Source organism: Oryzias latipes, chromosome 19 (genome assembly GCF_053564925.1).
Source record: "Oryzias latipes strain Hd-rR chromosome 19, Olatipes_Hd-rR_3.1".
NCBI classification, from domain to species: Eukaryota; Metazoa; Chordata; class Actinopteri; order Beloniformes; family Adrianichthyidae; genus Oryzias; species Oryzias latipes.
The window spans coordinates 23980742-23995904 of record NC_136255.1 but is presented as its reverse complement, the minus strand read 5'-3'; the positions used below and the strand labels follow the sequence as shown (position 1 = coordinate 23995904).

Genomic DNA, 15163 nt, shown 5'->3' with positions numbered 1-15163 from the left:
TGTAATAAATTTACAAGGAAATCCATATTACTTTGTCTAATTGGTAAAAATGTTCCTCTTTTAATCATGCTAACAACAGTTCACTTGTTATGGGGTTACCAGTTTTCAGAGGGGGGTTTTCATGGTGGCCTGCTCCTCCTTGGAGGCGCCACTGCACTTTTTACATGGCCGCTAGATGGCAGACTTGGGTTGTCCCGCCTGGACCGGAAGTGACTTCCAGCGTTTCCCAATCCCAAAAGTGTGGGCGTTTCTTTTCCCTCAGTCTTTCTCCACTTCAGATTATTTTTCTTGGGTGTTGCCTGTGTGGTGGAAAAGTTTTTGATTTCCTTCAGTGTTTGGCTTTGCCAACGACTTTCCACACAGTTACCGGACAGCAGCTGGGGCTTGGTTTTCCCGGTTTCCTGCATTTTTTCCCCTAAAAAGCTTTACTTTATCCGTTGAAGCCACTGTTAGCTAACTAAGCTAACTAACCGGGATCGACCCGTCCGACCGATGCAGGCCATTAAATGTGTAGTGGTGGGGGACGGGTAAGTTCTAGAACGCTTTATTTGTTCTGTAACAACTATAATGGACTGGTATAACCCGTGTCACAATAATTAAAGTTAGCTCAGGTTGACCTAATTCGCAACAGTTTGGTTGGGGCTAACACGCCAGCAGAACAGCTGTTGTTGGTCCTGCTGTCGAGCCAGCTGGGTCACAGATTTATCCACAAACTGGACGAACTGAAGGACCTGGTTTGAACTGCCAAATTAAAACCTAAAATTTGACCCAGAATCTGTTTTATGGCAAAGTAAATTAGAACTTTTAACGAAATTTGAGGCTTGGTTTCCGTTTGTTTAACACAACCAACTTTAAGTCTTATTGTGAAAGTTTTGTTTTTCCTGTCATTTTTTTATGTATTTAATTTTTTAAAACAACTTTATTGAACAGGGGTTATAATACTAAAGAACACATTTAGTATACAGCTTAAAACACAATGGTTAAAAGAAATGGCTGAGACGATTTATTAAATAAATACATGAAAAGATTAAAAAAAGATTTTAATGTATTTCTGTTAAAAGGGAGTGATATTCTTTTTTGTATACATTTAGATCTTTAAGTAAATGTGGAAAAATAGTGTTTTATGATTAAAGTTACATTTATAAATGAATTTATAAATATGAAATTTAGCCTAAAGAATCAATGAATTAATTTTCAAGGATCTTGTGCTTTTTTTAAAGTTCCTAAATACAAAGTTTCTCATCTTAACGGTCTGTGAATGTTTTCCCTGTGATCATAATAATTTAAAAAAAAGGCAGATTTTTAGATTTTTGGCAATATGCACATCAACTAAACAAATAAACAAATGATACTAAATAAAAAATATAAAAACATACCACAGTTATTGGTGACATTTGCACCTTTTTCTTTATTTAATGTTAAGAACTAAACACACATGCAGAGAATATTACCGAAACCAACAAAGATGAATTTGGTGTCAAATTCTTCATGTTTTAAAAAGTAATGAAGTAAACCAAACCTGTTTTAAATCAATTTAAAGACACATTATTAAACCAATGCTTTGTCTGGACGTTTGTCTGTTTTATTTTTTTATTTTTTTGCTCTACTTGTCTTTTGGAGAAAGCATCAAATGTATTTTTTTTCTAAAGTACTGATCAAAAACATTTGGTTTGAATGCCTTAGTCCATATTATTTATTTAATTTCTGGTTTATCACTAAACCCTCACATGACACAAACGCATAAACCTGTTGCACTTTTGTGTTCAAACTAATTTCAGTCCTGCAGGGTAATGATGGAAGTCGGTTGTTTTCTTATGTAGCTATTCGGGGAAAATACCAGCTCTGCAGTCCGTGACAATCTGACTCTGATATTCATATTTTAGAAATAAAAAAATATAAATATTTAAGTCTTTTAGTGCTTCAAGCATTGCTACATCTTGACTCCTTTTGGCAAGTTTACACATATTTACATCCAAAGTCAAGAAAAGATTTTCCTGCAAAAATTTCTACTTTGTTTATCTTCAATCATTTTCTTTTTTGATAGAACACACGTTAAACTTTCTTATAAAAGATATAAATGTATAGAAGGAGTATTAATTTAAAAAGCCATAGAGCAGTTGTGTTCAGATGCCTTGGGATAACTCCTGTGTTTTCTCCTCACAGTATCCTCATTGTTTTCATCGCAGCTCAGGCAGACGATGGAAGTTCTTGTTTGGCCTGAATCCTAACATTCTCAGATCCTTCTGCAGCTGAAGTCCCAGCCTGTTACCGAGAGTGCAGGTTCGGTTCTGATTGAATGCTTTCTGACCTCAGGGCTGTGGGTAAAACATGCCTGCTCATCAGCTACACCACCAACGCCTTCCCTGGGGAGTACATCCCCACAGTGTAAGTCCGGCGTGGGACAGTCACCACTTTGACTATCGTCAAACCTCCACAGGACTCTGGAATTCACCTCGTCCTCCTCTCCGCCCCCAGGTTTGACAACTACTCGGCCAATGTGATGGTGGACGGGAAACCGGTCAACCTGGGTCTGTGGGACACGGCGGGACAGGAGGACTACGACAGGCTTAGGCCGCTCTCCTACCCTCAGACGGTGAGCGGGTTCCACAAACAGAGCAAGGCACCTAGAAATGACTAATGTGTGTATGTGTATATATATATATATTAAGCCTGCACAACATACCGCAAATTTATCGTTATCCCGACATTAAGCTGTGCAATATGCATACCACAAAAGACGGCGACAGATCTGACAGATCTACTTGACAGTCTGATGTAGAGGAGAGAATCCAGTAGTTTTCTCAAAATAAAACTTCCTTCAGAATGAGATTATAAATAGAATGGAACAAAAGTAAGCTGTGGTTTTTGTTTTTCTACAGCTGGTGTGGTGAGACCACAGGTATAAAAACCGCATTTTGTTTCAAAATAAATTGAAAAACAAAAAAAGCACAGAAGATGGATTGAAGCCGCATTGGGGACAAAGACTCATCTAAGCCATGCGCAGCTTCGCGTCTCACCAAGAACATTGTTGTTTTTTTAACTTGGAGTCATTCTCTGGACTCGAAGCTGAGGTCAGACGCTGGCGCTCAGCAGAGCCTTGTATCCACTGCATCTATACACTGTCTGGAGGAGGACTGAAGGAAATCTCTTGTTCAGCTCGTTTTGTCTTCAGAACAATCCGGTCTCTGTGACTTAAAGAAGCTGACTAGTGTCATCACTCTTGCATATTTTAAAGAGCCTCATATGTTAAAAATACATTTCTGCAATGTGGGATTGTTAAAGGAACGTTTCAGACTCTGATGAAGTTTCTAAAGTGATGTTTTCTTCTCAGGATGTGTTCCTGATTTGCTTCTCCTTAGTCAGCCCCGCCTCGTTTGAAAACGTCCGAGCCAAGGTGAGATCAGTGTTGGACGATGCTCGTGTGCAGATCTGCGTTCTGAGAAAACGGGAAACTAAAGCCAGGCTCTGCTCTAAATCTCCCTCCGCAGTGGTACCCAGAGGTCAGACACCACTGTCCGGTCACGCCCATCATCCTGGTGGGCACCAAGCTGGATCTGAGGGACGACAAGGACACCATCGAAAAGCTGAAGGAGAAGAAGCTCTCCCCTATCATCTACCCCCAGGGCTTGGCCATGGCCAAGGAAATAAGTCAGTTCCAGATCCAAACAATTTTTTTTTATGACTGAAGCTTCGTTCACACCGCCCTCGGTGCGTCTGTCTTCCAAATTCTCGCGTTTACGAAGAGCTTTGCAACTTTTTATGACCGTTTTTGGGCCGTACGTACAAATAGTGCTTTGAATGCTCATTGCCAGCTAAACCGGGGTTGAACTTTGACCAGTCGGAGACTTGGATTTGGTAGTGACGCGGTATCGGATGAACGCAGACACGGCGACGTCTGCATGTTTTTGTCCAAATAAAGATGACCCGAGGTCACCCTCCTGACATCCAGAAATGGCATTGCAGGGGCGTTGGCAATCATTTCCATTTGGTGCCCAGTGTTCCTAAAGTTACTTTGAATCCTATTTATTTTGTGCAACATCATTCAAGTCATTGCTTAAGTCATATTACAAGCTAAGTGCTTGTGTTCTATTTTTTGTCTTTTTTTTCTCTATAGTTTTTTGTTTCTCATTTACTCTTGTAAGCGTTCGTTACCACCGATCGTCTCGATGGGCTTATCCTCAGATTTAAATAAATCGCCAGATTTGCATTCCTCACCAAGCCTCTTTCAACTGTAGGTGGCGTACATGCAGTAGTAAACACTAGAAAAAGAAGAAGAAGCCCCTCCCTGCTTATCCAATGTGATAACTGTGTACTAATAAACAAATGCTCTGGGGACGTAGCTTTACAGCTGAGGTTTTGATGTGGTGAATGTAAATGTTATGTCACCTTTTGACAAGGTGTGAACTTTTACAGCAAGTAAAGGTATGTTAGAAAAAAATTTAGATTATTAATTTGATTCCTAATTTGACCCCCCCCCCCCCCCCCCAAAAAAAAAAAACAACCTCAAAGCCCGTGTCATACAGCCACTACGTACATTTTGCACATATTTTATGGATTTAAACTGGTCATCCATGAATATACGAGGCAAAAGTGAGAAAAGTTGTGGTCTTTACATGAAAATTTCATGTGAAGACCACAGAAATATGAATAAACCACGCAAAAAACACGTAAATCCACGTAGAACATTAACGGTGCGTGATTGTGTAACTGTTTATATGCAACTTGTTAGGGATTCCTGCGTCATTTCCTTAATTTGTATGTGATTTGTGCGCCATATATGCGATATAGAAGTCATATATCGGTGGTACATGCAGGAAAAGTCAGGTAGATATAACGTGGAATGGTTGTGGAAAGACACACATTTGCATATGAATCTCACAAAAATCATACACAATTGTATGAGATTTACGTAACAATTGGGCATAAACTACTTAAAAAAACGTGTAAACTGCATCATTCTCAATTCTCACCGATTTCTTTTGGGTTTGTCTGCATATTTGATTCTTCCTAAAGGTTTGTTTTGGGTTTATTTTGGGCTTTTTGTCGCTCCTACAGGTGCGGTGAAATATCTGGAGTGCTCGGCTTTGACGCAGCGCGGCCTTAAGACGGTGTTTGATGAAGCCATCAGGGCCGTCCTGTGCCCCCCGCCTGACAGGAAGAAGAAGAGGAAGTGCAGAATACTCTAATAGGGGTCCTCGAAGAAGGAATCCAAACATCTGGTTTCAGTTTGGGGTGGGGCAGCGTTCCCACAGATGTCCGTTGCTGCAGAGCTCACATAGAAACTGGGGTAGATGGACAGATTCCAGCAGCCCTGATGTTTTCCTGTTTGTTTTTTAAATGAGGCGTTTTCTGGCTGACTGCTCCTTTCAGACGGGATTCTTTATAAAGGCCTTTGGGGGAAAGGGGGTTTAATAAAAAAAAAGCTGGGGCATAGAAAAACGTGATATTACAGACAGGAAATACTTGAATACGTCATGTAACTTCAGTAGACGTTACTCTAAAAGGAGGTTCCTGCTGCCTTGACCAGCATTTTCCCGTTTCCGGTCACCTTCAGCTGTTGGATCCCTTTGTTTACATGTCTGAAAGGACTGGGGTGCTGCTTCTTCTGCTGGTCCAACTGTCGGGAGTTTTGTCTGTGTTCAGTCAGTATTTGATGGCCGACGTGAAGGTCGTTTTTATCCACATCGTTTCAGGAAGTTCTTGCTCAGAAAAGTGCTTTGAAGGCTTCATGAAGGCGTGTCAACTTCCCTTGTTTGGCCCCATTTCTTCATGTTTTTATGAAGGTCGGAACTCATTTTAGTTCTTAAGAAGTTTCTTCAAAATCTCGACCTTTTTTTTCTTCTTCCTTGTTTGTTTTAATGAGACAAGATCAAGTTGCTCTGAGGAACCCCTGAATCTGAACTCAGCAGCTGTCCTGTTACTGTCACTTCATGTGGTTTTTATAGAACAAGACGGGGATTTTTATTTTTTAAAAATGCAAATAAATTTGGTAAAAGTGTTTTTTTTTTGGCTCTATTTATTTTTGGAGTAAGTAATTGTTGCTACAACATGTACAGTAAGTAGAAGAAGACTTTAAAATGACATTAAAGACCCACTGATCATCAACCTGTCATTTTTTCCAGGACATAGTTTCTGCAGAGCAGCAGTAGTTCATCAGAAAATAACCCTGCCCTCATTTCTCAGCATCTGTTTACACACTCCTGCTAGCTTACAGCCCAACCTAACATTAGCGGTGCAACAAAACTGATCCAGATTCCAGCTCAGACGAGGAAAACAAAGACGCACATGGATCCATTTGTCCACAAGTGGATCCATCAGATCGGGAGCTTGTGGCCCCGCCCAGCGATCTTTTTAAAGCGTCACTTTTTCATCTGCTCCTGATTCACAACGATTTGATTGAAGAAATACTCAGAAATGCAATCCTTAGCTAAATCTTTATAAAATGTGTCTATAAGAACATGTTAAAAACACAATTTTCACTCGAGTGGGTCTTTAAATACATCGAACTATTAGCACCATGAATGAATGAACGTTTAGACTCATCCAGAGGAAGAAACTGCGCAGGAGTAAATGTATAGAAGTGAAAGATTCCCCACATGAGGCCTAGATGAATCCACTTTATTGTGAAAAGGAGATTAACTTGATTAATTCAAACAACTGAAAAATGTTGAGTTCTGTTACAAAAAATATTCCTCTTTCAGGTTAAAAGGAAGTATTAAAGAAAAAAAGCACTCAAATATTTAGGATTCTTTAGAAAAAGTTTCATCTTAAATCAGAGTAGCTTCATAAAGTCACAGTTTTATGCATCTGTTTCTGCAATTTTCCATTGAAATATTCCAGAACCATCATTCCGTGTGGAAAAGAAATCTTCACATTGAATTGAATTGGAATGAATTTGCCTCAGAATTTTCCAGCTTTGGCTTTCCATCGATCAAACACCAGCTGAGCAGACACGGCATCCTCGACCCCCATCCCTGTTCGGGTCAAAGGGAGACTGATGTGACTAAACACCAACGCAAAACCACAACAGGCTAAGACTTAATCTGGTTACCGAGGGATTTGAACACGGTTGTCTTCTCCCTGTGAGCCGCTTTCGTCCCGTTGATGACATCCCCGAGCTCTGCAAACACCTCAGCCTACAAAGCAGAACAATTCTAACCGTTTCCAGATGTTCAGTGTGTGTACAAAGAGAAAAAAAAAACGGACCCCAGAGAGGATGACGTCCCCGGATTCCAGCATCGCTCCCTCCCTGCTGTCCGCATACACCACAGCCTCCTTCATCAGCACATCATCCAGCTCCCGCCAGTCTGGCCTGCAAGCTCCCACCGCTGAGGGTCACGCCCAGTTCTTAAAACGCCAGATCTAAATCTAGAAATCCACTTGAAGCTGTTTGTGCTCTCTCACCCGCCACGTGAGCGCCCGCTTTGACCCACTGACCGAAGAGCACCGGCTGGGTGGATCCCGTCACCGTCACGATGACGTCCGCCCCCCTCACCGCCTCCTCGGCTGAGCTGCATCCCTGCACGGGGCCGTCGATGGAGCGGATAAACCTCGCCGCTCCCTGTTTGGTGCGGCTCCACACCCTCACCTTAAATAAAAAAAAAAACATCAGGAAGCTGGAGTGAAATTTGGAAATTTTCACGTTTTCCCAGAACAATCCGCAGGAAATGTCACACACACGCCGTCAGGTTAAGTCTACAACCACAACCAAAGTTTCCCTGACCTTTGACCTCTGGAATTAGCTGCCATCTTAAATTTTCTCAAATAAAAAACACTCCTCCTGAGGATCAGCAACATTGGAATCAGAAACAGTAGATTTTAAACGGTGTTAGTGTGGCGAGCTCCTTAAATTGGCGTTCCCCTTTTGCTCGCACATTTTTTACGGAAATATTGTGAAAATGAAATATATGAAATTTTTGCTGAACACACACACACAAAGGATACCCAAAAATTCACTTTTGCCAATTCTTGCAAAAATGACATCGACCTGTCCGTCACCCCGAGCTGACCAAAAACTAAAATGGTTGCTATGGTGTATGGTCTTTAAGCGTACCTCTTTAAATAAAAACATCTCGGTGAAGACCCGATAATGACTTAGTGCCTGCTTTCCGGTTCCCAGGATGGCCAGAACCTCTGCTTGGGGAGGCATCAGCAGCTGCGTGGAACAGACACGTAACCTTTAAACAGGGGCGTGACATCAGAACGCGGCTGAATGTCTTTTTTTTTATCTTTATCTGAAGTGCCTTGGCGGAGATGGCAGAGACCGCCGCTGTCCTCATGGCTGTGATGACCTCGCCGTCCATGACCTGCAGGTCAAACGCGTTATTCTGTGTGTACCGTGGTTTCCAGTGTGCACACAGGAAAATAAGGCTGTTGGTACCCCTCTGTTGATGGAAGAGGAACCTACAAACTATCAAATCAAAGCAAGGAAATTAGCATAATGGTGTTTTTAATGTGTTCAATTTGCATTTTTTGCGTATTTCTTAATTCAAACCGTTGTGAGTGAGAGGCAGATGAAAAAGCTTGTAGCAGTGACGTAGGTCACAGAGCGTCCAAGTAAAGAAGACTGTGAAGCATGGAGGAGGTGTAGTCATGGTCTGACACACTGCGGGTTCAGTGAAACCTGACGAGCATCGGCCCTTCTGGAGCCAGACGTTCAGTCTAGTTTCAGAAAACTCAGGATTATGACCCACAACAGCTGAATGTCCAGGAGCAAAAACATTGGATATCACCGGAGAGTTCTTCTATTAGAACCTGAGGTTCCAGATTCACATCTTTGGTAGAAGAAAAATGTATTTAATTTTAAAAAGGAAAGCATTTTTATGACTAAAAGGTGCATCAAGCGAAACAAAACAAATCCAATAAGTTAAACTTTATTTGTTCTTATTCAGGTCCCTGACTACAGTACCCACAATCCTCCAACAATCCATCAATCGGTGTGGCTTTGTAGTTTACCACAGTAATAATATTGTAATAATACGGTCAGTACGCACAACTACAATGCATACATAAAGTGCAGGATCTATTGAAAGGATTTAATTACCATGGTCCAAAAACTATGTTAGGGTCACTTAGTTAGCTCTAATTTAATTTTTGTTTGTTAGGTTCATGAAGTTATGGTAGAGGTGCAAAACAACAACAAAATTGTACAGTTTTTCTTTTCTTTTATCACTGCTATTATCACATGACCTACCAATACATTGAGATGATCCTGTCACACAGGATGTCTTATTTTGAAAGGAAGTCATGTGAAGCTATTTTCTCTTCACGTTTGTTCTACTTTTGCCAAAAAACAATCGTTTGTTGAGATTTACCATAATAGTAACACTAACATAAATACAAAGCAGTGTCTTATTTTTTTATTAGGGTATGGTTTGTGAAAACTCAGCCCCAAGTGGCTCTTTAGGTGTTGAAGGTTGCAGACCCCTGGTTTAGGAGATTTATTTGATTTAACACAATCCTTTTATTTTGTATTTTATTTATTTATTTTTACCACGAGTTGCACTAATTTATTTATTCATTTATTGTATTTCTTTTTAACTCAAGCCAGTTTTCCACTGAGTTTTCCTTACACAGAGGTGTGGCAGTACCGGTTCTGTGGAACTCACAGCTTTGACGTTTCCATACTCTGGATCCAGCAGCACCACCGTGGCCTGAACGGCCGGTAGGGTGGAGCCCTCCTCCCTCTTGTAAAAACACACAAACTTGGTGGACAGCACCCCGTCCTTCTCCATGTACGTTGGCATGAGCCCCATAAACCTGTAAGCAGCAGAGGGATCAGCTGAGGAGGAGGAGCGCGCGCGCTGTGCGCCGCGAGGGGCCTACCCGCCGTGCTTCTGCAGCGGCACCGCGGTGCGCACCGGCTGCAGCACCTCCGCGGCGTCCCGCCGCGAGAACTTCCCCAGAGCGTCCTCCAGACGCGGGATCAGGTCTGCGGGGCTCAGCAGCTGCTGGACTTCACGCTCCCAGATGACGACAGGAGGCGCCGCCATGGCGGCTGCTGGCGGACTGGAGATCACCGACGCGTTCCAGCACAAAGTTCAGACGGTTTCTGATGAAGCACGGAGGCGCGTGCAAACTTTTTTTCCCTTCAAAAAACTTTATTTGCAAGTTTTTGAAAAGCTAACATATTGAAAATTTTAGTCAATCCTACATTTATAGCAAAAATGTTTTTTCTCAAGCAGGATTTTATTCAAAATAAAATAAGTAACCACTTTTTGTCTAAGTGTTAACGTTTCTTAAATGTATTTAACACAAAAAAGGACGATGTCGCCTTATTATAAACAATCTTTACGAATTTACAAAAATAAAACCACAAATTGCATATGTATTCATTTTAAAATTATTTTAATTTTAGTAATTTTATTAATCGCATCTTTAGTTTTACTGTGTTGAAAGATGAAATTCTGTTCACTGAACAAAGTTTATGTAAAAAAATAACCTTATTTCTGACAATTTCAGAAATGAGATAAAGGTAAAACGTTCTAAATGTTTTTTAAATAAATTGTAAGAAAAAAATTGTTTAGACCCAAAATTCTGTTTTTAAAATGAAAACAATGTATTGCAAAGCACTACTGGATTACACTTTGAATTAATTCTTTAATACTCATTTATTTGGTAAACATTTAACTTTGTACATTGTAGAGACGTATCTTCTAGAGTCCTTCAGTTTCAGACACTTGTTTTAAATTACATTTCTAACTGGATGAGATGCTTGGAAAAAAATGTTTAATTTCTATGATGTTTTTCTGTCTTCCATTTAAAGTCTCCTTGGTCTCCACTACTTCTGCATAAAGTAAACACTTCTTAAAGGGAAAAAAAATAAAACACAGGAATTACATTAATAAAAAATGTTTATTAGGAAATGATGTTGGTTTTGGACACTGATAGAAGCAAAGCTGCTATGATCACCAAAAAAATAAAAAATAAACACCTAAAAGTATTTTGTTAAAGTAAATAAACTCAAATGAGAACAGAAAATGAGCACAGAGATCACACCAGCAGTCTCTCGATTGCCATTTGGACCGACTGGATCTGCGGCTTGAGCTGGGATCCTTCCTTTATAGTGACGGAGGTGGCGATGACGGGACGCGACACGCCGCAGGCCCGGCCCAGCGCCTGCTTGGAGCGCACAAACACGTACGGGACGTTCTTGTCCTCGCAGAGCAGCGGCAGGTGGAGGATGATCTCCAGCGGCTCAGCGTCAGCAGCCATCACAATGAACTCCGCGATGCCTCTGTTCAGGGTTTTGGTCGCTGTGGAGGAGAGAGCAGAGTCGCCTCGCTGTCAGAACACAGGAAAATGTAAACAATATTAACAATAATAATATTACTCCAAACCCTTGGAAGGTTTGATGATATAAAGTGTCAGAATATAAGATGACATACAAACATTTTTTTTTATATCAGGATGCTTAACTATGAAGCAAAACGAAGACAAAATGGCGTTTTTCAAATATCTGGACAGCATCTAGAATCGCTTGGATTCATCTAGATCCTACAAATATTTGGCTTGTTCATTTTTTTTATTACCTCAGCTTTAAATTGACTGTTTATGAATAAAATGCATTTATTTGAAGCTTTTTTTAAACCAGAAAGTCCTGTTTAACACAGTTATGCAACCTTAATATCTCCTACTGATCGATTTTGTAGAAAGAATTAAAGAAATACGAATGAAATTCTGTTTCAATTGGAAAAAAGTGACAACAATTCATCTATGGATTAATTTCCACTTAAACATTTGACTTATTGAAAAATATTTGTGCAAAAACAGTTTTTTTATTGAATAGTTTATTAAATATTTTATACTTGTTTTCAGCTGTGAACAGCAGTTATGAATAAAAGGAGTTTAAAGCTAAACAGAAATGGAAATTTGCTATAAAAAATGTCATTTAACTCATTTTACTTTAGAATCAGTGTTTTAGCAGAGATGCAGCCCTGCATTCTCCAGCTTAGAGGGCTGTTTTGAATTTACAGCAGACTTTATGGGTTTTTTTTAGAAACACATTGGAGGTTAGAGTGAAGAGGGTCAACCTGCCAAAATAAAAGTTGCTTTCACAGGTAAGAAGCCTCCTCAGGATTTTTGCTCTGGTGAAAAATGTCTGCTGAAACACCAGATTCTTCTTCAACTCTTTCACGCTATCTACTCTTTCTGGTTTAGGTACATTAATCATAGGCTTTAAATATTGGGTGATTTTTACCGGAAGTGAGAGAATCAAGCCTACTAAGCGCTTTATTTTATTTCGTTTCATCATGATGTTTCACGAATTTTGTCGTTAATACAGATAAAGACTGCGATAAATCCCAAGAATATTACACCGATCAGCTAAATATTTCTCCTTTAATTCCCTTACCTTCGTTGGCCCCCTTCCTCAGCTGCTTGTAGTTGGAGGCTTGCTGCACCAAATCCAAAATAGTTTTGGTCAACGTGGCGTCGGCCAGCGGGTAAGCCTTTGGGTTAACCTCAGGTTCTGACTGTTGACAAAAAATAATAATAATAATGAAACACAATAATTACTTTAAATTTAGAATAGCCAGATTACAGCACCCCGCGTGCTGTTATCAGATGCTAATAGCTAGCGGCTTTCGTTAGCTTGCTAGCTCAAGACAAACTACACTCACCATTTTGATTTTCTTTGATATTCCGGCCCTCTCGGCGAAATGCTTCACGGAGGACTAATTCCTTTAACGGGATCGAAATAAGTATAGCGAACGCCAAAAGTGGTAAATTGCGTCTCAAAACCTTCCAAAGGCTGCAGCTCGTGCAAACGTTTACCCCACGTGTGTAGGTCTGCACATGCGCAATATGCACATCAGTAAAAGAAAAATGGTTCGCCCTCTTGAGGTCATACTTTTAACCATTGAACTGTTATTTAACCAGTTTTAGCTTTTAAATATTTACAATAATTAAAATATGATGATGAGTTAAATGAAAGTGATAGTTTTCTAGTTTACAAGAATTTCAACTTATTTTACTTGTGACAGCAGCTGCAGTTCCTTTCAAAATAAAATACCCCCTACACAGATCGGTTGTAGCAGATAAACAGATTCCGAGTTTACAAATAGAGTTAAAACTGCTAGACAGATGCACCCATAATTCGTTTTCTCATTTTACTATTGAATATAAACATGACAACATTGGGGCAAAATCCACTTTTTTTTAACCTGAACATCTGTTTGCAATTCTATACTTTAATTTTGCTTCTGAATAGCATCTAGTCATTGTTGATCAACAGAAATAAGGACTGTTGCTTTATGTGCATCATTTTGCTCAGTTTTCTAAATTTAAAAAATTATAAAACACAACTGTCAACTAAAAGAAATGAACCAAAACCACAAATCCATTATTTATGTTAGTATTATCATTAGCATTTTTTCTTCAAAACCAAAGAGCCACAATGAAAGATTATAAGAGCCACCTCGGCTTGCAGATGATATCCCTATGTTAAATAAATTAAAAATTGAGAGCACAATTTATGTAGAATCCAGATAATGTTGTGTTTGCTCTGAAAAAAATAAGTTACTTCTTTTTATTTTATTTTTCAAATAACAGAGTAAAACTTTAATACTAAAGCACTTTTCATATACCAGCATCATTATTATTATAACGCTCTTCTTTCTGGTGCTAAGAAAAAATACAATTGATTTTAAACGGCACACATCTTAACCACAAGCAGACAGTGGAGTTTTTTTTTTTTAGGAAAAAACCCTCAAAACTCATCTTTTCCACTTTGCTCTTAAGTAGTTTTTACATGTTTGAATATGTGTGTGGGCTATTATTCTTGTTTACAATTTATTTATTTAATGTAAATCACTCTGAAGTGTTTGTAACAAGAAAAATGCTCCATAAATAAAGTTGAATTTGAATTTTAAATACTTCTTCTCCTGAATGGAAACATCCTTTCATTGTTGTGTGATGTGTTTCGTGATGAAATTGTGAAATTGTTCAATTATCGCAAAATTAGATATTTTTGTTAAGAAAATAAACCTATTTACACGAGCAAAATGTCCCGTAAATTAGTAAATTTGAATGTCATTCTCTGTTCTTAGTTTTTAAATTAGTATCTCCAGCATGACCGCTTTTACTATCGTCTCTAACCTAAAAACTTAAATCCTGCAGCTGTTAAATTAGGAGACCCAACTCCAAATTGCTAGAGGAGCTAAGATGGCGGTCCGTGCGGTCAACTTTTTGTGAGCTGCTACGGTCCGGTCCCAAAATATCCCTTTTGACCTCATTTTCAAACTGCTGAACTAGTTTTGCTTTTTTTTGTATTACTCTCAAGTCTTACCACTGTAAAGAGACAAGAACGAAGTGAGAAAAACAACAACAGCAATAATAATTAAGAGCTCCTAGAATGCCACGGGAAAAGCCTGTATCGGAGAAGCCGACTCCCGCATCCAAAAACCCAGAGATGACGACACATGACCACGAATACGCCATGGAAGTTTCCTCGCTGTCTACTAAAAGGAAAACCCCGGTTACACCCACCAAACCCTCCGTTCCACCTAACAAGGTAGTCGTCTCTAACAAAAGTGATGCCGAGTTGTCAGCATTAACTGCCGCCATCGAAAAACTGACTGCGAGATTTGACGACTTTGACGGTAGACTTCGGGAAAACTCTGTGATTCTGGCTAATCTGACGAAGATCACTGAGGTAAACGCTGCTGATATAAAGGACTGTAAATCCAAAGTGCACAATCTGGGAAAAGAAGTTTCTGTGCTGAGGAAAGACAATGATGACTTAAGAGAGAGGGTGGTGGAGATGGAGCGATATAAACGGCGCTGGAACCTGAAGTTACAAGGTTTGAAAGAAAAAACCGAGGAAAACACCCGCAAAGAAGTCCTGGAGATCCTGGCAAAGATCGCGCCACAGCACACATCGGTGTTGGAAATGGTTGTGGATACAGTACATCGGCTGGGGAGGAAAGAAACCGGGAGGCACCGGCAAATCATCATCCAGTTCTCCATGAGGCACTACCGCGACATCTTCTGGAAGGTTTCTAAGGATGCAAGGGTTTGTCAAGAGTTGGGAATCTTCTTCAAGCAGGATTTCTGCAAAGCGGACCGAGAAGCAAGAGCTGCTGTCTGGCCCAAAATGGAGAAAGCGAGAGCTGCGGGACAGAACGTGTACTACCGGGGCCACATCGGGTACGCTAATGGAGTC

General features: G+C 40.0%; 3 protein-coding genes across 4 annotated transcripts; 1 reads left to right on the top strand and 2 right to left on the bottom strand.

Moving 5' to 3' along the window:
* The first annotated feature begins 218 nt into the window (after positions 1-218).
* Positions 219-5998, top strand: LOC101175028 (ras-related C3 botulinum toxin substrate 1). The gene is made up of 6 exons (XM_004080157.5): positions 219-527; positions 2314-2385; positions 2476-2593; positions 3332-3394; positions 3489-3648; positions 5056-5998. The coding sequence occupies exons 1-6, from the start codon at positions 493-495 to the stop codon at positions 5184-5186; spliced, it is 579 nt and encodes a 192-aa protein (XP_004080205.1). The 5' UTR covers positions 219-492; the 3' UTR covers positions 5187-5998.
* A 604-nt stretch (positions 5999-6602) lies between these two features.
* On the bottom strand, positions 6603-10086 carry crym (crystallin, mu). Of its 2 annotated transcripts, none has more exons than XM_023949570.2 (8): positions 9826-10086; positions 9573-9759; positions 8244-8306; positions 8054-8155; positions 7405-7588; positions 7207-7328; positions 7052-7136; positions 6603-6974 (listed from the first exon to the last, which is right to left on the bottom strand). In XM_023949570.2, exons 1-8 carry the CDS (start codon positions 9990-9992, stop codon positions 6901-6903), a joined length of 984 nt encoding a protein of 327 aa, XP_023805338.1. In that variant the 5' UTR covers positions 9993-10086; the 3' UTR covers positions 6603-6900. The 2 variants fall into 2 exon arrangements, with proteins under 2 accessions (XP_023805338.1, XP_023805339.1); XM_023949571.2 differs by having other exon boundaries at positions 9609-9759; positions 9826-10082.
* Positions 10087-10835: 749 nt separating this feature from the next.
* Positions 10836-12826, bottom strand: snu13b (SNU13 homolog, small nuclear ribonucleoprotein b (U4/U6.U5)). Its single transcript, XM_011487954.3, has 3 exons — positions 12621-12826; positions 12353-12473; positions 10836-11255 (listed from the first exon to the last, which is right to left on the bottom strand). Exons 1-3 carry the CDS (start codon positions 12621-12623, stop codon positions 10993-10995), a joined length of 387 nt encoding a protein of 128 aa, XP_011486256.2. The 5' UTR covers positions 12624-12826; the 3' UTR covers positions 10836-10992.
* Positions 12827-15163: the final 2337 nt, after the last annotated feature.

What these genes read in the sequence shown, in the direction of transcription:
- LOC101175028 (XM_004080157.5), top strand. Translation starts at nt 493, where the DNA reads ATGCAGGCCATTAAATGTGTAGTGGTGGGGGACGG. An exon ending in GGGGAGTACATCCCCACAGT is followed by an intron (nt 2,386 to 2,475) that starts GTAAGTCCGGCG and finishes CTCCGCCCCCAG; the next exon opens with GTTTGACAACTACTCGGCCA. An exon ending in GGCCATGGCCAAGGAAATAA is followed by an intron (nt 3,649 to 5,055) that starts GTCAGTTCCAGA and finishes TCGCTCCTACAG; the next exon opens with GTGCGGTGAAATATCTGGAG.
- crym (XM_023949570.2), bottom strand. Translation starts at nt 9,992, where the DNA reads ATGGCGGCGCCTCCTGTCGTCATCTGGGAGCGTGAAGTCCAGCAGCTG. An exon ending in CCGCTGCAGAAGCACGGCGG is followed by an intron (nt 9,760 to 9,825) that starts GTAGGCCCCTCG and finishes TGCTGCTTACAG; the next exon opens with GTTTATGGGGCTCATGCCAA. An exon ending in CGGTACTGCCACACCTCTGT is followed by an intron (nt 8,307 to 9,572) that starts GTAAGGAAAACT and finishes TTTGACCTGCAG; the next exon opens with GTCATGGACGGCGAGGTCAT.
- snu13b (XM_011487954.3), bottom strand. An exon ending in GAGGAAGGGGGCCAACGAAG is followed by an intron (nt 11,256 to 12,352) that starts GTAAGGGAATTA and finishes TCTCCTCCACAG; the next exon opens with CGACCAAAACCCTGAACAGA.